This window comes from Gopherus evgoodei, chromosome 3 (genome assembly GCF_007399415.2).
Source record: "Gopherus evgoodei ecotype Sinaloan lineage chromosome 3, rGopEvg1_v1.p, whole genome shotgun sequence".
Lineage (NCBI taxonomy): Eukaryota > Metazoa > Chordata > Testudines > Testudinidae > Gopherus > Gopherus evgoodei.
In genome coordinates this window covers 37,814,344-37,837,587 of record NC_044324.1, presented here as the reverse complement: position 1 = coordinate 37,837,587, position 23,244 = coordinate 37,814,344, and the positions used below count along the sequence as shown (strand labels likewise).

The 23,244-nt window shown below is 39.8% G+C and overlaps 1 protein-coding gene across 1 annotated transcript in view; it reads left to right on the top strand.

The window, feature by feature from the left end:
* GREB1 (growth regulating estrogen receptor binding 1) overlaps positions 1-23,244 on the top strand; it is a 95,459-nt gene that overhangs the window by 60,402 nt on the left and 11,813 nt on the right. The window contains 9 exon segments of the mRNA XM_030554378.1: positions 284-483; positions 1,429-1,518; positions 4,672-5,285; positions 12,907-13,009; positions 14,440-14,598; positions 16,013-16,155; positions 17,177-17,338; positions 19,649-19,853; positions 20,803-20,977. Of these exon segments, the coding sequence (XP_030410238.1) occupies positions 284-483; positions 1,429-1,518; positions 4,672-5,285; positions 12,907-13,009; positions 14,440-14,598; positions 16,013-16,155; positions 17,177-17,338; positions 19,649-19,853; positions 20,803-20,977 (1,851 nt within the window).

Genomic DNA, 23,244 nt, shown 5'->3' with positions numbered 1-23,244 from the left:
CCTAGAGTAGAGAGAAAGTAAGTGTCAGAGCCAGGATTAGAACTCCGAAGAATCGGTCTCCTAAATTTATGCCTAATGCTTTGGATTATACTGCTTAAAGTAATAATAATGAAACAATATAGTGGTGAATTTACTGAAAGACAGAACAAGTGATTTGAATTGGTCACTATCTCACACATCAGTTAAGTAGGCAATGACAAAATTACTTATTATTTCTTTTGCAAACACAATCAAAGGTGTGGAATACCATGAATTTTCATAGTATCTTTTGGTTTCTTTCCAGATCATTGAGATATTGTGACCTACGTTTAATAAATTCCTCTTGCTTAGTAAGGACAGCCTTGGAGCAAGAGCTTGGCTTGGCAGCATACTTTGTTAGCTCTGAAATCCACATGGAGAAGGTGGTCGTGAATGATGTGTTGGAGAGTGACCCAGAGAAACTGAGTAGTACTGATAATGAAGATGAAGAAATAGTGACAGAAGGTAAATGAACCTGTGTAGTGCCAGTTTTCTTAAAAGGTATTCAAACAGCAATTGTGATTAAATACTAATACCATAAATTTCAGCTAAGTGAGATGGACATTAGCCTTTAAGAGTGCAAATCAAACTGTCAGAAGGAAGGGAATGGTAAATACGTAAGTATACAGCAATCAGTAGCATGGGAAGCTGCAAAAGATTGGGCGACATCATTTGAATTTACAGTGATGGTTTGTGCACTTTTGGAATTAAACTTATCAAATAATGTTATTTGTTCTTCCTGTTGTGTTTTACATCTGAGGAATGCAAAGAATTTTATTAACATTAATTAGTTGAACCTCAGAACCCTTGAAAAGTCATTATTTTACCCATTTTACAGATGGGGGAACTGAAGCACAGAGAGGATAAGTGATTGCTCAAGGTCACATTGAAGGGACTGCTCAACTGAATAAGGTGTTATTCAACACAAATAAGGGTGGCAGAATAGGGGCCAAAATTAACAGAAAGATGTACTTTGAAAGGGGGATGAAATTATATTGTTATCAAAGAGAAAGGTACAGTCTGGTTGTGAAGTTGGTTTAAAATCCCATTTTAAGGATGGTCACCTGGTAGTGCCAACATAGGGGCTACAGCTGAGATAGCAAAGAGGAGGAGGCATGACTAGCAAAGAGGGAATGCGGCCGAGATACCTCTGCACTATGCCAGCTGTTCATTGCAGTTTTGGCTCTCAGAGGCTGTTGCAGCTCAGCCAAAGTTAGAACAGCCCTTAGGCTGCTCCACCATAGCCTAGGAAGAATGGCCATGCTCAGAACAGCACCTGAATCAGGGCACCTAAATGAGCTTTAAGCCACTGTTGCCCAGCATCCCTTCACTTTATGCACTTTGGCCATAGCAGAGAATTGGTCTTTAGAATTATAATTCTCCTCCATCCTCCCTCTTCTCATGAAACAGGCTCCACTTCAGAAAAGAGAAGTCCTGTCAAAAGAGAGAGATCATGCTCCCATGACTCTGCATCTTCATCTCTCTCTTCAAAAGCTTCAAGTAAGACTTTATGATGATCTTTCTCAAGTGGTATTTAGGATGTAAAAGTGGCAATTCATTTAGCCTGGCAAATGAAGAATAAAAGACACAAATCATTAGGTTTTTGGCAAAACCTGTTTGAATGAACTTGCTAACAATTAAATTTTAAAAAAATCTGAGCTTTCAAGAATCTTACTTCTGAGATAAAAAAATAATGAGATTGCCTCATGCTTGATCCATGAATGCATAGACATAGGGCACTGTACAGATCTGTGAGCAGGGTCACTGTGTTATACAACAGTATTGTAACAACAGAAATGTTCTTTAATATTTTTATGACAGGCACCAAGATGCAGATCCTCAACTGGTGCACATTGTCAGAGCATCATTTGAAACCAGTGGACTCATGACAACTCTCACCAGCTGAGGATCTGCCTCTGTATTTTCAAAGGACATTCCTAAATTTTGCCTGAAAAAATGTTCATGAACTTTTTTGGGGCACTAGAATGTGTGCTCACAAATTTTTCAGTGTAGAGTGTGTTCATTTTAGAAATGAGTGTATTTTGTCAATACTTTGCCCTATACATTGAATATATATTCTTTCTTCTCAATCTGAAAACTGGTTTAAGAACAGACCATTAAAGGAATTCTGCACCAAAAAAATTAAAAAATTTGCACCAAAAATATTTAAAATTCTGCACACAATATTTTAAAATTCTGCATATTTTATTTGTCAAAATAATCATGCCAATTTCAATTATTTTGGTAATTTATTTCAAAATACCTGTCAGCAAGTGTAACTGTAACAATTCAGACAACAAAAAAGATTCAGGAAATGTTTTTTGACAAATAGATTCCTTACTGGGCATATTAGCACAGAACTTCAAGTAATAATTTAAACTACAGTACAGAAAGGTATTTCCCACACCCCTCAGAAGAAGTACAAAGGCTTGGGGGAGTCAGGATAATTAATTTCTGGCAGTCTGGGAGTGAACCTGGAGGGTTGTTGGGTGTGGTTGGGAGAAATATGGAACAGGGTTTTTTGCAGGGAAGACGACAAGGGATTGTTAGGGGGTTGGGGAGCCTCTCCCATGCAAACCCTGGCTGACCCCTAGCCTTTCCTATTTGGGCAAATCTGCACCCTTCTTCCCTCAGTCCCCATGTGTCTCTACAGTGGCAGCCCACTCCCATTCAGGTCCTGGCTCAGTGTTGTCATTCCACTAGCTCCTGTGCCCTTACCCTAATCTGTCCTTCCCAATCGCTGTGAGAAAAGCAGCCTCTGCTCTCAACGGCTCTGTGGCTGGCTGCTCTGGCTCATGAGCTGTCTGCCCTCTGTTTGATGCCACAACAGCCCCTGATGGGCAAAAGGTGTAATTGCAATGGCTCCCTGACAGAATGTTTTACAGTATTCAGTAGAGAGAAAAAAAGCTGTGGGGGGATGTGAATTTGGCATATGTGCAGTGGTGCAGAATTCCCCCAGGAGTAAAGGTTTGAAGCAATGTCAGTAGGTACTAAAATTTTAAATTTGTATGATTTTTTTATGGACAGAGACTAATGGAACAGAACAAAAAAGTGCAATATGCATTGAATCATACTTCAGTAAAAATGCATGTTTATTTGGAAGATTACAATTTCATGTAACATCACAAAACATGTTATATTGCATTAGCTGTAAAATTAAATGTTTCAAGTTATTTCCAAATAATTATTGTTCTCACCACAGCTATATGAGTATTCTGACTGTGAATTCTTTTGCCATAAGGCACAGTGACCATTACAAATGGAAAAGCACCAAAATTTTTAATTTTTGAAATGTATACTGTTCTTCAAAGGCAGGTTGCTGACCTTTTCTGCACTGCCTTAGGATGCCACTTGTGGGTTTGTTGGACTGAATCTGTTTGTTAAAGAAAATCTTTTTGGACAGTTCTTGCACGTGGATACAGGTCTTTGGCATGTTGTCACAGTATTACTAAGTCCAAAATGTATTAACATTGTTGGTGACATTTTTACCATTGTTTTTATTCTGCTATTGGCTGCTTTGGAGTATGCAATTGGGATGTCTCTTCCTGTTTCATGGGGACAAAGCAAGTGGGCATCCCTCATTATTTTTCCACAAACATATGAAAGTCAAGAAAGGAACCATAGTACGTAACTATTGTACATCACTTTTGGATCTCCCAGAAACTATGGAGTTCACACTTAGAAGGTCCCCCATGGCTAGTCATGACAGAGAGTGTTGTGGAATAGGGTCTGGTGTAAGGGAGCATGAACTGTGAATTTTAGTGTGAACACTCCCCAGCTTTGTTGGTCCATGTCTCATGGAGATTGCGTCTATCTTTGGTAGGCGTAATCTGTGGAGTTTCTGTATGATGTCATGGGCCTCTAGGCAATGAGTTTATGGGAACTCTGGTTTTGGAGTGTGAATTGTATAGCTGTTTTCTTGGAAATTGGTGCATGCCCTGAATTAGATGGTTGAAGTCTGCTTGACTTTATGAGATTGTGTTTGTTTATATCAGTGCTGACAATCACTTTTCTTTTCTTTTCTTATTGCTTGCGGGGAGACACCAATAAGTGCTATGGAGATCAGTGCCTTGGAAAATGGACCATTTTGAAAAGCTAATCTGAGAACTGCTGATCATTTGCCTCTTGTTTTTGAAATTGTTGAGAGTTGGGGATGCTCAGCAGCTCTCAGGATCAGGCCCTCACCTGCCAGGAGGCTGATAAGTGTAATGTTAATGGGATTCTGGTAGAATATTTAGGATCAAAATCATGCCTATGTTAAAACTGTTATAGTTGCAGGGGGGGGGAGAATAACCTGTGATTAAATTTTTTAAAGTTATATATTTTTTACATTTCTCAAAGAAATGGAAAATTTAACAAACATAAGGCTCAGCGCTGAAATCAATGGGAGCTTTGCCATGGATTTTAGTATTCCAAATTTGCATGGGCTTATTCGCATAAATACTCCTGTTAGTTTCAATAAGACAACCTGTGTGAGTTAGGTGAACACAATTTGGCCCAACAGGAGCAGGTATCGACTCAGACCTTTTGATGTCTGCATTATACATTGTTTACTGTGGTTTGACAATTAAAAGTGTAATAGAAATGTTGTGGTTCAAAGTGGTTGCTGGAGAATCACATCACCCCATGTTGAAATGCAGACTTTGTTTTTAGGTGCAGCATTCTGCATTGAATCATCTCCTCCTTTAGCAACACCGGAGGATGTAGCAAAGTCATCCCACCAAGTCCTAAGCGGCAGTACAGAAGAGAACACAAACAACTGTGAAAGGCAAAGGCAGAAAGTAGAAAAGGGGGCGCAAACAGTGATCAGCAAGCACTTGCCAGCTGCAGCTGAACAGCTGGATTCAAAACAGAACATAAAAAGTGCCCAAATTTCCATCAACTCATCGTCATCACCTTTCTCCTCTTCTTCCTCTTCCTCTGCACCTACTCACAACTCCTTCATCCTGCAGACGTCTCAGTGCTCCATGACTAAAGCATCAAAACAGCCCCCCATTGTTTTCCTGCCTAAGCTGGTGTATGACATTATTACTTCTACTGACAGCAGCGGACTTCCCAAGTCATCTTCCCTCTTGCCTTATCATTCTGTGATGTGGGCAAGTTCTTTCCGCCCTGTCATGAGTAAAATGATGACCTGCACGGAGCAGTCTCTATACTATCGCCAGTGGACAGTTCCCAAACCAATCCATATGGACTACAATAATAGAAATGAGGGCAGAATGGACACCTTTCACCCAAGGAGGCTGCTGCTGAGTGGGCCACCTCAGGTGTGTAATAAGAAGAGGGTATTATTATCATTGTTTTATTTTGATTAATTTTGTCTTCATCTCATTAAATGCTAGGTTAATGAGATTATTATTCATACCTAACTGATTTTTTTCACTGGTGGAAAAATAACCTTTCTTATATGTTTTTATTACTGTATCCACCTTAGTTAAATCTTCCTCTCTTCACTGTTAACTTGAGGCAAGGACAATTAAGTTGTAGTGATATCTTTTTTTGTTGTCAATCTTTATACAATTAGTGTTGTGTTTTACGGAAATGATACTCTTTTTTTTCTTTGAAAATACATTTTACACACCATGCTGTCCCTTGCAGCTTGTTACAGACTAATAGGAGTTACATTTTAAATAAAGTTTGAATAGCCACCCAGGGTCAGTTTCTTATGGTCAAGCTGATTAGGATGTGAAATTGGCAGAGTCAGCCATTTTCTTCATGGTTTGGAGAGAAACAGAAATTGTCGCAAATACAAGAGGGGACTGATCCACTTCAACAAAGACAGCTGAACTTCTGGCCCAAGAGTTTTCAAATGACTTTGTAAGGACACTTGGAAGTAGGTAAAGACTTCAGGGAACCTTTTCCCTCTTAAGTGTCCTAAGAATATTTAGCGTGCAGCTATGAGCATAGTGGCTCTACAATTCAATGCATATACTATATACTAAAAGTTTTAATGTTCCATTGAAGTTTTATGCAACATGCCAGGCATAGGGGAAACACCATAGCCACCAAGAGAATATTGCATAGAGCCCTCAGAAATTAGAAATAAATCCAAACTAAGGCAAAGACTTAGATGTCCAGTTTTTGTACCATTCACTCACTGACTAAAACCACAGAAAGTCAAAGTTCAACCTGCCACTCACTCTTCTGTACCTGTGTATTGCAGAGGTCTCAGGTCAGAAAAGACCACATTTTGCTCCTAGTTTAATAGGCGCAATGCATTGAAATAGATGGTGTCACACTGGGGTAAGTAAGACTGCAAATTGGCTCTAAGTATTTGAAGTATGTAGGCACTTGCAAGTGCTGCTATAAATGTATAGAGGGTACCAGATGGATCACTGAAGAATATCTCTTCACTGCTCTTCATCTCCATGATCAAAACTCTCAATGTTTGCTGTGGATTAAGATAATAAGTGTTCAAAAGAGATGAATATGTGGTAAACACAGACAAGGTAAAAACTGATGTACTGTGCAACAGACAGCTAGTATGCTAGCACATCCAAGAAAAACATACATTGATGTAATTTTGGTTGGAATTTTGAATGCCTAAAAATCAAGAACTTCAAAGTTATGGTTCCCAAAGCTACAATAAGGGTACAAAATAACCCATATGTAGTAGTTTGTATTACTGTGCCATTAATTTGGCCATAAGATAACTGATTTCTGCCCACAGATCTATGCTTGTGGTTCTCAACAAAGTCAGCGGGAGTCCTGTATTCATCTGAGGACAGAACTTGGCCCTTAACACATATATGGTATGTGTCATTGGCCAAATATATGCAGAAAATATAGTCTGCTTATTTATTCATTTGTCTGCTTCTTGGGGCATGAGTGCAAGTCTGATTTTGAGGGATTAAGTGGTACATAGGACTCAGGTTGGCCCTCTGCACAGATGTGAATTTCACCTCAGAAGAACACTGTCTGTTCTACAACTCCTCCATCTCTTCTCTGACTGTCTCCAGAACAAAAGTTCTGGCCTACAATTTCCCACTGACTTTAATGAGAGTTGGATCAGGTCCTAAAAATATTCTCCATGCATTTATTTATTGCATACTCACTAGTTCTTCCTGATTACACACTGTTTCATACTGTATTTTTTTTTGAGGAAATCAGGAATTAAATGTTTCATTTTATTAAATGTTTCATTTTTAGGAGTATATGCTCATTTTAGTATGTTGGGGAAACATGGCTGCTTAGCTCCATTTAATATCTAAACCCCAAACATACGAAAGAGAATATATTCTAAAAACCTACAAAACAGTCAAGAAAGTATGTTGGTTGCTTTTGGCTTAATGTATGGTAGTATGGTGTCTATTCTAATGGCAAGGTGAAAGAAAACATATAGCAAAAGTGAGCTCCTGTCTCACTTTGGAAATAAACAGTTTTCTTTCCAGAAGTGTGTTTTGCTCATGGGGTTGTTTCATAACTATTGCACTATATGTGGAGTTATGCTACCTACTGCATTAAGAGGAATCAGCAGAAGATTTTGGCACCATAATGTCTTGTCTGAGCGTTTTAGAGACAAATCCAAACTCAGGCAAAGACTTAGATTTCCAGTTTTTGTAACATTAACCCACTGACTAAAACCACAGAAAACCAGAGTTCATAATAGCTGGTAGAGATCAGCTATTAGACATGCCATTCTAAATGTATAAATAACAATTCAGCCAGAATATTAAGCTGGAGAAAGATCTCTGAATTGGTGGACACAATCCTTTCAGGCACTAGAAGGTGGTGGTTGCTATCGTACCATACAACATAAGTCAATTTAAGAAAAATCAAGCACTCTAGTGAACCAAAACTATAAGTATCACTGCCGAAATGTTTAGCATTCAGGAATTTTTCTCATGTACATAACACCTATATATAATAATAATAATAAGAGATACACCTATCTCCTAGAACTGGAAGGGACCTTGAATCCAGCCCCCTGCCTTCACTAGCAGGACCAAGTACTGATTTTTGCCCCAGATCCCTAAGTGGCCTCTACAAGGATTGAACTCACAACCCTGGGTTTAGCAGGCCAATGCTCAAACCACTGAGCTATCCCTCCCACCTCCATAGCTGGCTAACATATTTTCTATGTGGCTACTTTCCAGTCAAGATATGTACAGCCCCTAGCACTGTGGGACTTTGATCTCCATTGAGGCCTTCGGGTGATACCGCAATACCAATTATAAACTAATGATAAAAACTGCATGTAAAGACATCAACCAGTGGTTTGAATACATACACAGGAATAAAAGGGGCAAAACAGACTTGCCATTAGCTAACCCCAATACTTATTTTTCTCAGTAGCCTTTTATTTTGCTTCTTTTGAATGAAATATGGGGAGAAATTCTCTCACTCTATCTGGTGAACCCAAATCCTTAGTGAATGCAGGGTGTCTCTGCATTTCTTACAGTTTCTGCCTTATATCCAGAAAGACAAATTCAACGATAAAAGGAAGGAGAGAAGATGCTCCAAGTTTCAAACCTACTCAATCTGGAACACTCACCCCATTCTATGGAGCCACTAGACCATTACTTTAACTGGTCTCCAGAGTACTATTCCTGGTACTTCCTTCTGGTTTCTAAGACATCTTGTTTCCCACCCATCGCCCACCTTAGATTCTCAGCCTATGACACTCAAAGAAATACACTGAAGTTTTGTTTCATTAATACATCCTTTTGCACCATATTTTTTTTTTAGCTCTGAGGTAAGAAGACCCTCTGGCATGTGGTCCTGAAGGCTGCATGCTTCTATGGCATGCCACAGTCATACCTTAGTATGGATTCTTCCCAAGGTCTATGGTTGGTGACCTGCATGTCTAGATTGTCTTTATGCAATTTTATCTTTGGCCCAAAGCATTTTCAACAAGCTATTTATAGTCTTTTGATTCTACTTGAATGCATTCTTGGATAACATTTTGGGTTGGATTGTCTCAAGATTTATTTGTAGGTTCATAGCATAAAGGCTTTGTGTAAATTGGAAATTATTTACTCTGACTACCTTTCAGATCCCCTGGGAATGGTTTTGGAAATTAATGAGGGAAAGAAGTCAACAATTTTTTTTTATCTTCATGTCCATTGTCAAGAGTTCCTTTCATGTGAAAGGAGTTGGTAGACTCAATCCATTTTTCAGTAGACAAGTGTCCACATTAAGAAACCCACTGAAACAATTATCTTTCTTGTTGAGAGTCTTAGCAGAGGGCAAAGAGTGAAAAGGCATGGAGATAGTATTGCTGTTTCATCCCTGGGGTGATCTCTCTGTTAAAATATTCAGACACTGGTTGGGCAGTATGGATAAATATGCACTACTGTGAAAAAGTTTACCAGTTCTGTGGAAATAAATTTATCATCCAGGGTGCTCAAATATAATACCATCCATGACCACCAAATTCACTGAAATTTGGGGGGGTGTTTTTTTTGTTGAAGAAATATAAGTTTCTATTATGTTCCCAAATTACATGCAAGAGGTTTGGTGCTATTGCTGGGTTTCTTTGTTGTGTTTTTTACCATGAAAACAGCACTTTCTGTAAGCGTGGAAGCAGTTTAAGTCCTGTGAATGACTCTGTGACACAGGATTCTCAAACACTTTTGTTGTGTGAACCGCAGCCTAAAAGAAAGATTGTCTTCAGGGCAACCTTCCATCCATGGCTGCTTACACCACCTGCCCTACCACTCAGATAACATCTCAGATTTCTAGAGCTAGTTGCTCACGTGTGAAAATAATGTTAGGTAAGTATTTAATATATCTAATGTTAGCTGTCTTTTAGTGCAATGTAGCAGGTAGAAACAAGAAGAGCGAGCACCATCTGTGGACCACAAGTGTTTCACGGACCACAAGTTTAGAACCACTGCTCTGATCTGTTCAGAACTCTCTCACCTGGAAACTGGATTAGAAAAAAATTATAGCAGTGTTTTTCCATTTGCCATATTTTTTTAAACGTGAAGATTTGGAAGCATATTCTTAGTAGTAGTAGATATGAAGAAAGTGGTCAATCAGATGGCTTGTACCACAGGAGTTGGTATCTGAGAGCCATTCCTGTCAATCATCCTGCTGTGCAGTTTCTGAAACCAGTGGAAAAAGGGGAACCCATTATGGTACATGTTATAACAGCACTTTGAATGTCTCTTCTACAAATCAAAATGGTAGCATTTAAACCATGTTGCTGACTGGAATCTGACCCTCTGATTGCTGGACAGAAGGACCACCTGCTTTCAGTTTACCATAGATATCCATGGAAAGAATAATATCCTGTCTAAGATCTCAGGACTGCCTTTCCTCTTAAGCAGGTATTGTACTTTAGAAATGTCTCTCTTTAGTACACAAACATTGGGCCTTCCCACCATTGAGCATCTTGCAAGGAACACCTCAACTGAGATTCATTCCTAAATGTTGTCATCATAAATAGTAAATACTGTCACATGGCATTCTGATTAAAAGGTTGGAATGTAAATGTATCCCCAGTTTTTCATGTCCCAAATCGTGGCAAATGTCAAGCAGAAATCAGACTAGTGAATGGTTGCTGGTGCCGCACATATCAGTTTTCATAAATGATCTAAAAGCTTGAGATTTTTGCTTCTTCCCTTCTTGAGCCTTTTTCTTCTAAGATCTTGTCTGTTCTGTCTGCATCAGACTGCACTCTTTCTACTTTGTGTAGACAGAAAAAGAAACAGAGTAAGTGTTCTACATCAAGGTAGATAAAAGATTGTATGGAACCCAAAACATCTCATCTAAGAAGGCACTGGGCACTGCCACATTTTAGAGGTTATTGATAGTCATAAAATACCTCTGCTTTCCTTTAATGCAACGTTACCCCATTTGGTATCTTATTTACTTAGATTGATAGGGAGGCTAGATGTAAAAACTAATGTTATCAGCAACAGGTATTGCGGACAGCTCCATTTACTGAGAAGATCATGTTGCAAATCCATTAGCTCTAAAATTTTGCTTTCTGGAGCTGACAGTTGACTGAATGAATGGAAAGCTTATTAAGGAAGTTGTGTTCAATCAAAATGAACTTGGTAATGAGATCCTGCCTATTTCAGCTATGAGGGCATATGTCTGAGCTACAGAGTCACTTTATTACTGTCAAATTGTCTATCAAATTATTCTCAAGCTGAGAATCTATCAAATTTACCCAATTTTGACAGAATACTGATGATCTTAATGGAAATCCAAGTGTCACTTCAGATGAAATGAAAGCTCTGATAAAGATACATAGAAGTAACCCCAAACATGAGAGATGATGTAGGTACTATACTCTTCTGGAACTAAGCATGATCAATTATACATTTACATGAAATATTAGATGAGGGATCATTTCGAAGACATGAAATTTTTGTTTAGTTGATTCACAAATAAATGGATCCAGGTAATCACTATAATATAGCTATTATTTTCAGCTCTAGGGTCCTGATCTAAAACCCACTGAAGTCAATAAAAAAATTCCCATTGAAATCAATGGGCTTTGGATCAGTTCCAAGGTTAACTGTTTTGAAAGAAATCTGATTTAGTAGAAAGTGCAGGTTCCAGTTTGCTGTTTGTCATTTTTAAAGAGAACAAATGTTACTTTTGTCTTGTTTTAGCTTCAAAGCCGCCTTCTTTCAAATGTAAAGTGAAATTAACATATATTCCATAACTGTTTAAAATAAAACAACTCTCATTATACTCAATCCTTCATATCTTATATTCCTCAAATCTTCAGTATAGTTTTTTCATAGCAACTGGATTCTTGGGTACATCAGGAAAGCAGGATCCGCACTGCTATCAGGCCTCATGCTCTCCCATTGAAATAAACTGTACAGTTTCAATAGAAGAAGGATCAGGATTCTAATTAATTTGTTAGCCTGAGCACTGAAGAGGCAACTGTTGTTTATGATTATCAAGTTATCTTCAGTGTAATTTTTAATGTTGAATTACACAGAAAGAAGGCGAAGTGTAAACAGGATTTATGAAAGCTGCTCTTATCCCTGCAAAATGGACATTTCTTCCTGAGCCACATTAATGTCAAGGGCCCAGAGTTTGTCAAGTACTGTGTTTAGGTGCTTGCTTGCTTATTTATTTATTTAACATTGTGTCCGGTAAAGTTCACATGCAAGATGATAGGACAATTCATTGGTTAAACGATCTGCTGCCTGAGAGTAATTGGCCCATCCTTTTGTAAAATCAGGTGCAAAAGTAAGTTGTACAAAAGCACAGCAGTGCATGTCTGCATAGTGGCGAGAAGGACTGTATCTTCTCTGTTTGGGTTAAAAAAAGAAAAGCGTTAAAGGTTTGATGTAATTTAAAAAACGGATCACATAAGCACAGGGAAAATAGGAGGTGAAATGCTACATAATTTTGCATATTGTATCTGACTGAAAAGAGAAACTGTGCGGATATAATGCACTCCGTCTTATGGACCTGTTTCAACTCATTCTTCAGTATAGAAAGTTGCCTCAATATGTCAATCAATGAATGTACAGGCTTGGAAGGGTTGAGGAAAAGCTTTAGTGATATTGTACTTTTCCCTGGCAGATTTTCATGTAATGTACTTGTCTGGATTATTAAAAATGTGTTTTCCTGCCCATTGTAGGGAATATAGTTAAGGGGAGAGAAGTTGCTTGTGGTGAGTTTTTTTTATTTGTCTGCCTATATCCCAAGAGTATCACGTAAGGTATATTTTGAAAGTTAATTTCCTGCACAAAAGTGGCATTGCTGTGTAAGATGAGTCATTGATCATCCCATATAAACTTGTGAATGTGCAGGAATAGGAATGTATATGCAACGGAACTTAAGAGTTGAACTTTGACCTGCTTTTAAATTAGATTACAATAGTCATTACAATTCCAAGTTTCCAAATAATGACAGAATGGCATTCATGACAAACAACTGTTTAGTTTCTGATTTATATGTTTGTTACAGATAGGAAAAACGGGAGCCTATCTTCAGTTCCTCAGTATCTTGTCCAGAATGCTAATTAGACTGACGGAAGTGGATGTTTATGATGAGGAAGAAATCAATATTAGTAAGTTGTTGATAAAGAGACATTTGCTTCTGGGGATTTTTTATGTCACATTGTTAATTGGACCGGTTGTTGACTAGTTTGTCATGTGCTTTTCCCCTTTACACGGTAGTTCATTTACATTACTGCAGTCCATTTAAATGAAGGAGTTAAGGATTTTAATTTCTAATTTGGAATCCTGTGATTAGCTAATTTCTCTCCATTTAGAGCTCACTCCGCCTCTCAGTACATCTGTTTTTCTTAGAAAGTTGGCAGCAGCATTTTGTATGTTAAAAATAGTTCACCTAATGCTGAGAAACAATATACTGACTTTAAGCCTGGAATGATTATTTTGGTCAAATGCAAAAAGGGGGTTAGTTGGAAACGCTGACAGATTTATAACCATTGGCAATACTGTCACTATATTATACATTTTAGGTAAACAAGAGATCACATGAATGAGAAGACCATATACACATTCCTGCTTTCCGGTAGTTGATCCTATTGTCAACTTCCAGTTTTTTCAGCGTATCCCTCATTCTCCTCTTTCTCCAGATGTAATTCTAGACTTCTCTGAGGCTCTGCTGTTTACTTTGATCAAACACTTTCTACAGTGATTTATTTGCTGTTTTTTTTTTACTCTTGGGGGTAAAATTCTCCCCTGTGCAGAGAAGCAGTACAAAGCTTTTACCTCATGTAAGTCTCATTTAAATTCTTGTTTTGAGTGCTTATGTAGAATCTAAGAGGATCATACATTGTATCCTGGCTGGCCCTCTGCATGGGGAGGAATTTCATCCTGTGTGAATAGCTCTGCTTGAGTTTCCTATTTACTTCTAGTTTCCAAGCAGCAGATCCTCAGCTAGTGTAAATGATTATAGCTCCAGTCACTTCTGCGGAACTATGACACTGCAACTGCCCCCAAACATCTTAGACTCCTTACTAGTGGGGGAGAGAACAAACCAAATTCCCTTAACTGAAAACTCTATCTCCAAAGTGTATTGAAGTCAGTGGAGAGATTCCTTCTGACTGGTCTATTTTACCAGCAAAACCCTTGCTGTGGTGCTTTTATTATCAGTGCATATATGATTCCAGATGGCTTCTGACTGGTGCTTTTACTCTGTTACGGCAGAATTGCATTGAGGGGAGAGGAATGTTGAGTAATTGATCAGATGATCACTAGTTTTTCTGCAGAAAAAAGCTTCACAGATGTTGTTGCCTTAAAATAGTAAAAGAAATAATAGTACAATAATAATAATAATTAATAACCTCTTAAACTGTATTAATAGCATAGACTTGCTTTAGGTTGGGGTATCTTTCTATGCAATCATTTGAACCTTTCAATTGGTTTCACACATCTCTTTAATAAAGCATTCTGTAAAACTGTAGACATCATTCCATTTATTGTAAACTGCATGTTTGGGTTTTGGGGTTTTTTTTTTTTACTGTTATTATAGAACTCCAAGAAGAAGCAGATCAATGTTATCACCAGCCAGGAGACATGTGGCCTGATTTGGAGACATTTAAGAAGATACCTTTTGACTACACTATTCATGATCCGAAATATGAGGATGCAAGTCTGATTTGTACAAGGCTTCAGAATATGAACAGTGACGGTCAGAATTTAAAATATAACAGAGAGAGATGCATGTATTTATTTATTTACTTGCAGTCACTATAAACAGTATGGATGGAATCCTGGCCCTATTGAAGCAAATGGCAAGACTCCCTGTGATTCCAATGGGGCCAGGATTTTGTCGAGATGAAATTACAATGTACAGAGCTATATTGTTTATAGCTTTAACATGAGGGTTAAATTGTAAAAGGATTAAAAGTTTGTCAAATAAGGAACAAGACATAAGGATGAGCAATGTGAGTGTTTTGTGGCACGGAAGCTATGTAGCCTTTCACTAGTAATGCCCTGATCTTACAAACACGTATGTATCTGAGTAAATTTACTTACTTGAGTTGTCCCATTATGTTTCAATAAGACTATGCATGTGTGCAGGGCTGGTTCTAGGAGTGGGCAAGCCGGGTGGCCGCCCAGACATCAACTTCTGGGATTCCAAAGTGCTGTGGCACTCAGCTGGTTTTTTCCTCCACTCCTGATTGGCCAGCCTTTTTTTTTCTCCCCCGCCAGTTGTTTAGCTGCTAGGAGAGTGGGACCAAAAACATGTTCTGGCTTGGCTAAAGTTAGGATTGGACTGTAGGTCACCAGTTTGAATGAGGTCCACTGAAGTAGTGATTCATTTGAGGGCTGTTTTTGGTGGGCTGTGTGAAATGAGTTGGTGTCTCAGTTCAGGACCAACTAGATGAAAGTCCACATCACAATGTCACTAGACCATCTCCTCATTTGGCTCTGACATCAATCACATGATAGCAACTGCCTCTCTGGGCCAGATTTTCAAAGATCATTTTATTCCTGAAGATGCAGATAGGCTCCAAGTTGGATTTACAAAAGTGCCTAAGTGGGCTAGGCACTGGACTCTGATTTACTTTTGTACATCTCACAAGGTACCTATATGCATCTGTACATGTCCAAATACCTTTGTAAATTTGGCCCAGAGAGATCAGCACCAACATTTGCAAATATGGCCTTTGATTTTAGGTGCATCTATTTTGAGGCACATTTTCAGTGCTCATTTATAATAATGCAGAGAGCATTTTAAACTGTACTTTGGGAAAGCAGAGATAGTGTCTTCCTCTCTGTTTGTTCTGTGCCCAGCACAAGTCAGCACTCAACAAATAGTAATCATAATAATAATAATTTTGCTTTACCTGCACCTCTGTGTTATGAATGAGCACCGAACCATCACGACAAAGCACTTAAATCTACAGTTATTTTCTCTTACCTTTGATACACATATATAATAAAACCAAAGCTCAGGCCGAATATCTATTTTGTTTGGTGTTCCCACTGTCCCTGCAGGCTTATGATGATTACATAAACAGTTTATTCATCACAGGGGGGATATAATGGGCCCTAGAATATACTTAAAATGAATACAGTCCAATTTTTTAAATTTACAGACAGATCAATGGGCAGAAAACAGGAGGACATGTATATGCGCCGTCAGACAACTCGAATGAGATTATCTAAGTATGCAGCATACAATACATACCACCACTGTGAACAATGCCATCAGTATATGGGCTTCAATCCCAGGTATCAGGTAAATCATGCCTAATTTTTATTTAGGATAGTAAATCTGTAGCAGATCTGTAAATTACATTGTGCATACTTTATAGTATCAGTACTGGTACCCAGGCTGCATATTTGCTCTATAAGCATTTCCATAGAGAACTGATATATACATTTTGGCCCTGATACTGCAGTTGGATCTTTGCACTTGCACTGAGCCCCAGTGAAGTCAATGGAGTCCTGCCCAGGCACAGGGGTGTGTGTGAGTGGATTGCATTGCAGTTTTGGGTTCTTTGTCTAGATGAAATGTTTTATCTTAGTGATAATTAATTTTCAGTAATGGCGGCAGTGCAGGACAAAAGCACATTGTGAATATCTTCTGTTATTCTTTGAGTACCCAGATTCATGGCTGGTACGGTCAGGAAAGGTCATGGAGGTCAACAGTTTCACTCGGTGGACTTTGCACGACTGTTCCTTGGATCATTCCCGCTGACCTATGAAGTACTATAGTCAACATTCTACACTAACCACTATAAATGATCATTGATTTCCCAGTAAACCTTCCCCTAGGGTTTATTAACATTTGCTCTGGGGCAGAGCAGTTGCTGAAGGTAGTAAGCTGACTGTTTCAGAGAACATTTTATACACATCATGTGGACTCTGATTATTCAAACCAACCCTCCCAGTTTGCTGCTCATTAGAATGTGAAGAAAAAGGCATCAGCAATGCAAGCACTGCAGCTATTGTATAGCACACAGCGTTACTGAGAAACGAGGTTGGCCCACAAGCCTTGCTACCATCGATGAAACAAAGAGCAAATCGATGGCTTCAGGCCAGGAAGCTGTGTAAATTGCTTAGTGAATATGTTGGGCTTGAGCCAGATGTCACTGATTAGTATTAAGATGAATTATGAGGTAAAAAGTATTCCTGTGCCATGTGTGGTTTCCTACTGGTTGGTGCTGACTTAGTGATGTCCACAGACTGTTCTATGCTCTCTTGGGAAGGAAAGTTAGAATCTAACAATTAAATTTGTCCTTTTTCCCCCGCCTCAGCTTTATGAGTCCACCCTGCATGCTTTTGCCTTTTCCTATTCCATGCTCGGAGAGGAGATCCAGCTGCATTTTATCATCCCCAAGTCAAAGGAGCACCATTTTGTCTTTAGTCAACCAGGAAGACAGCTGGAAAGTATGAGGTTACCGCTTGTCACAGATAAGGTAGATGGATAACTATATTTATGCTCACATATGGGGCATAGATAGGGCTGATCTAAAGATTTGTAGGGTCAGATCATACTTTGGCCTCACTACTGGTTCTGCTGCTGGGAGATGGTGAGAATGGTCTGGCAATGAGTTGTTTCCTTCTCTTTGGGTGCCCTTGCTGAAGAGAAAGACAAGCTGCAGAAATTGCTTGGAATGCCAGGTCCCAATCAAATACTTGCTTTGCTCATAATTAAGGCTATGATTTTGTCGTGGATATTTTTAGGAAAAAAAACATAGACAGGTCACGGGCAATAAACAACAATAAATCATGGAAGCCGTGACCTGTCCCTGACTTTTACTAAAAACAGCTCTGACTAAATAGGGAGGGAGGAGGATGCAGCACCTTGTCCCCCCTGCAGCAGATGGGAGCTGCAGGGACCCCATTTCCCAGTGGCTGGGAGGGGTGCCCCTGCCACCGTATGGGGCTAGAGCTGGATGGGTCCCCCCACTGCCCTGCAGGGCTGGGAACTGTGGGTGGCCTCTTTGCCTCTGGCCACTGAGCAGCTCCAGTGTACCTCTGCCACTGCTGCCAAAGCCTGGGAACTGCAAGAGGGCCCCCCTGCCCACAGCCACTGAGCAGCTCTGGGGTCCCTCTGCCACCATCTCCAGTGGCTGGGAGCTGCGGGGAGGGGCCTTGCTGCTCACAGCAGCTGAGCCACTACAGGAGGGACCCCTGCCAGTGGTAGCTGCAGGACAGCTCAGGGGTTGCTGCCACTGGCAGCGAACAGTCAATTGTGGGAGTTCCTGCTGGGCAGTTGTGAGAGGGTCCCCCGCCCCCCCATGGAGGCTGGTTGCTGCAGGGTCCCCCGTTGCTGGCAGCAGCTGGTCAGCTGCAGGGGTCCCCAGTGTCATGGAGGTTGCTGGAAGTCACTGTTTCAGTTACTTCTACAACCTCTGTGACATAATAATAGCCTTACGTATAATCAAGGCTGGTTCTGGGCACACACTGTTTGTGAGCTGGGACTATGACAATTGGAGACTGTTGTGCAGTGAATCAGGAGTTCTCAGGGTTCTGGATAGACACTGAAGAGAGGATGGTATCAGCTTTGAGAATCAAATGTACATGTTTTTGTTTAGCCTATGGCTAAGTAAGAGGAAGCAATTTATCACTAGCTTGCCTGTCCTGGCCTGCGTAAGTGGTTTCACCAGATAACATAAAGGAGAGTTTTGAAAGAATCTCTGGGGTGACTGTGCAGAACCTCATGGTAGCTTCAGGGAAGACTGCTGCAGAGGTTATCAATCTGAGCAGTCTGTCTTGTCTCTGATATGAGCCTTTACAATGACCCCTGCAAGCCCGGAACAATCTCTGCCTGATTCAATGAAGTATACTCTCTTTAGACTACTGGAGCAGTTTGTGGAATAGTAGTAGCAGCCAAGATTTTATGGTGCAGAAGGTAAGCTGTTCACAAAAAAATTATTGATCCACACTCCATCCTTCACTTTTGGCAGCTTATGCCTAGATAGGTAGGAGCATAATATACATCTGCTAGACTGCAATCAAACTTGAAGTTACACAACGCCTTTTATCTGAGAGAGAGTTGTGTTTTTCAGCTGATGAGAATACAAAATTATCCCAATTTACTGTGTGCCACCAGAAGCACCTTCAATTTACTAGTGGTTACTTCATTGGAACTAGGTGTCAAGTGTCCATAGAATCTGTTCCCATCCCTGCCTCTGATCTACCGTGAGACCTTTGGCAAATCACTTAATTTCTCTGTGTTTTTTTCATCTATAAAAATTGTAAACTACTTACCTACTTCATAGGGTATGCTGCTGTAAGATTTAATGCATGTTTGCAAAGCACTATGAGATTACTGGATGTAGGTCACTATAGCTGTGTAAAGTTTTATCATCTTAGTCTTTTTCTTGTTATTCTTTCACTTCTCTTAATGTTTGGTTGCTTTCTATTCTTCTGTTATTTACTTCTTTACTTCCTCAGAGCCTGTCAAACCCTGAGGATCCTATATCCCTGGTAGATCAAGATTTAGCAATCCCAACTGGGGCTATACGTATCTATCCCTCTCTTACCAGCCAATCAAGTGATCAAGACCCTTTTCTTTGTCACTTGATAGAAGTTGTTCTCTTCCAACTCTTATAAAAATTCCTAATTTCTCTTTTATTTACATATTAGACCAGTTTCTCATCTGGTGTAAATCAGCATAGCTCATTGATGACTTACACCACCTAAAGATCTGGCCTTCTTTGTTTAAATAATATTCAGCATAATACAGAGACTCATTCTTCATTTTTGTATTTACTTTACAGAGTCAGGATTACATAAAAAGCCCCACTTTTACTCCCACAACTGGGCGTCATGAACATGGACTTTTCAACCTGTATCATGCAATGGATGGTGCCAGCCATTTGCATGTTCTAGTTGTCAAAGAGTATGAAATGGCCATATATAAAAAATACTGGCCGAACCACATCATGCTAGTGCTGCCGAGTATTTTCAACAGTGCTGGAGTAGGTAGGTATTGGGGGATAAAAAGAAGGTAAAACACACGTGTTATTGTACAGACACCCTCACCGAGAGGTTTGTAATAAGTGATCTCTTGCAACACAGTATATCTCACCATATATTCTGTGCTTCAGAAACCACACCCTCCTTCTTTACTGTGATAGGTGGTGAAGTGTATTGTACCCCAAGTAAATGCAAAATCAATTAACACTTGATAAGTCATTCATACTTAACCCTATAATGCTAACATTAGTGAAGAAGGCATGTGACTCAGGGGCATTTTCTCCCAGGTGCAACATGCAGCCGAGGATCCTTGGCCACAGGACATTTGTCAGTGGGGGGAACTACAGCATCTCAAGGCAGTGGAACTTGAGCAGGGCTCATAGCTAATTAACATAGCCTTAAATGAGTTTGGTGCTGGCCAGGGATAGGGAGTGGCTATAGTGCCTAATAATGCACTGATCCTATGCATTTCTTAGGTAGTATCTGCCAGAAGTGTTTTTATGGAGCACCCAGAGTCTGCTCTGGTGGGACCCCCAAGGTGAACAGACAGAAGAGGGGATTATGACTTTCATCACTTAGGTGGGTCCATCCCCATGTGCAGTGGCTGGTGCCAGGAGGTATCAGTGGACATAAATCTGTCCCTCGCAGTTTAAAGGCATCACAGAAATTCCCACCACAAAAATCAAACTAATCTTATTAGTTTCCTCAGTGGTGTCCCATGTGGCCTTAGCAGCCTGACACAACATCCACACCTGTCAACTCAGTTGCATTTTGGTAGGGGATGGTGACAGATTGGCTCTGGAGTCCTTTAATCACCAACCTTCAGAGTGAGCAAGCCACGCTGTGCTCCATGAACTTTTTAAAGGTTGGCACTTATCAACAAACAACTCCTGCCCCTGTCACCACCACCTCCCATCCCAAAATTTTCCTCTGTTTATGCTGTCTTTGGTTTCAGGTGCTGCACACTTTCTAATAAAAGAGCTGTCTTATCATAATCTGGAACTAGAACGAAATCGGCAAGAAGAACTGGGGATTAAACCCCAGGATATCTGGCCTTTCATTGTTATTTCGGATGATTCCTGTGTTATGTGGAATGCGGTAGAAATTGATTGTTCGGGAGACAGAAAGAGGTAAAACACCATAATTAAGGAACATGATTTTTTTCAGCTGATCACTTTAAACTCTGAGCACAACTTGTTGAAATGACATCCTGGAAACAGCAAGGCTTTTACTCTGTGTAACAAGTAGGCTATAATATTTGCCTGGCAACAGAGAAATATTTCTTAATATATTTGTCTGCATGTAGATTAGCGTTCATCAGTGCCCAGTCTACAGCTTCAGCCATACAGCTCAGCACTTCAGTTCCGGCTGGAGTGACTCATGCTTTTGGCTCTGGAGTTCTGTGGTTCAGTCCCAGCTGTGTTGGCCTGAACACATGTACAGGGGTGGCTGTCACATGTACAGTTGATCCAGATACAGCGGTGCAATGAGTACAAGCACACATGGATGGATTTTAAGTGGCAGGCCAGAACTTTTATTTAGCTTTACTACAGGGGAGGGGCACTACCTGCCCATCATCCATGCTCACCTATACCAGGCATTAAGTGGTTCCAGTGCAGGGGTTACAGGGCTCCTACCATAAAACCCATCACTGAGGCTAAGCTCTCCTCAACTACCCCTCCTGGGACTCAGCTCTCTCTGATTCCTACCACCTCATCCACCCATGAGGGGGACAGAGGATGCAGAAGGGTGGAGATGTTAGGCCTCCGCCCACAAGGGTTTCAGGATCTCCCTCTACCCCAGGAGCCCATGGCCTATCAGGAAAATCCAAGGTCTTTTATCTCTGGGAACTGTGCGCTATATCCTTTTAACCACACTGGAAACTGGTCTCAAGTTGAGACAAATTAACAATGCAACCAGTTACCTCAGTTAGGGACTAAGCACATTCGTACTTAATAGGGCTGTTGATTAATTGCAGTTAACTCACGTGATTAACTCAAAAAATTAATTGCAATTAATTGCAGTTTTAATCACGTTGTTAAACAATAGAATATCAATTGAAATTTATTAAATATTTTGGATGTTTTTCTACATGTTCATATATATTGTATTCTGTATTGTAATTGAAATCAAAGTGTATATTTTTATTACAAATATTTGCACTATAAAAATGAAATAGTATTTTTCAATTCACCTCATACAAGTGCTGTAGTGCAATCTGTCATGAAAGTGCAACTTACAAATGTGGATTTTTTTGTTACATAACTGCACTCAAAAGCAAAACAATGTAAAACTTCAGCACCTATAAGTCCACTCAGTCCTATGTCTTGTTCACCAATCACTCAGACTTGCTTAATGCTGCCTTCTTCTTATTTACAGTGTCACCAGAAAGTGAGAACAGGCATTTGCATTGCACTTTTGTAGCCAGAATTGCAAGATATTTAGGTGCCAGATATGCTAAACATTTGTATGCCCCTTCATGCTTTGGCCACAATTCCATGCTGATGACACTCGTTAAAAAAAAATGCGTTAATTAAATTTGCGACTGAACTCCTTGGGGGAGAATTATATGTCCCCTGCTCTGTTTTACGCACATTCTGCTATATATTTCATGTTATAGCAGTCTTGGATGATGACTCAGCACATGTTCATTTTAAGAACACTTTCACTGCAGATTTGACAAAATACAAAGAAGGTTCCAATGTGAGATTTCTGAAGTTAGCTACAGCACTTGACCCAAAGTTTAAGAATCTGAAGTGCCTTCCTGAATCTAAGAGGGATGAGGTGAAGAGCATGCTTTCAGAAGTCTTAAAAGAGCCATACTCCATTATGGAAACTACAGAACCTTAACCACCAAAAAAGAAAATCAACCTTCTGCTGGTGGCATCTGACTCAGATGATGAAAGTGAACATGCATCAGTCCATACTGCTTTGGATTGTTATCAAGCCGAACCCGTCATCAGCATGAATGCATGTTCCCTGGAATGGGAGTTGAAGCATGAAGGGACATATGAATTTTTAGCGCATCTGGCATATAAATATCTTGTGACACTGGCTAGAACAGTGCCATGAGAATGCCTGTTCTCACTTTCAGATGACATTGTAAGCAAGAAATGGGAGCATTATCTCCTGCAAATGTAAACAAACCTGTTTGCCTAAGTGATTGGCTGAACAAGAAGTATGACTGAGGGGACTGCAGGCTTTAAAATTTTACATTGTTTTATTTTTGAATGCAGTTTTTCTTGTACATAATTCTACATTTGTAAGTTCAACTTTCATGATAAAGAGACTGCACTACAGTACTTGTTTTAGGTGAATTGAAAAATACTATTTCTTTTGGTTTTTTACACTGCAAATACTTGTATTCAAAAATAAATATAAAGTGAGCACTTTACAC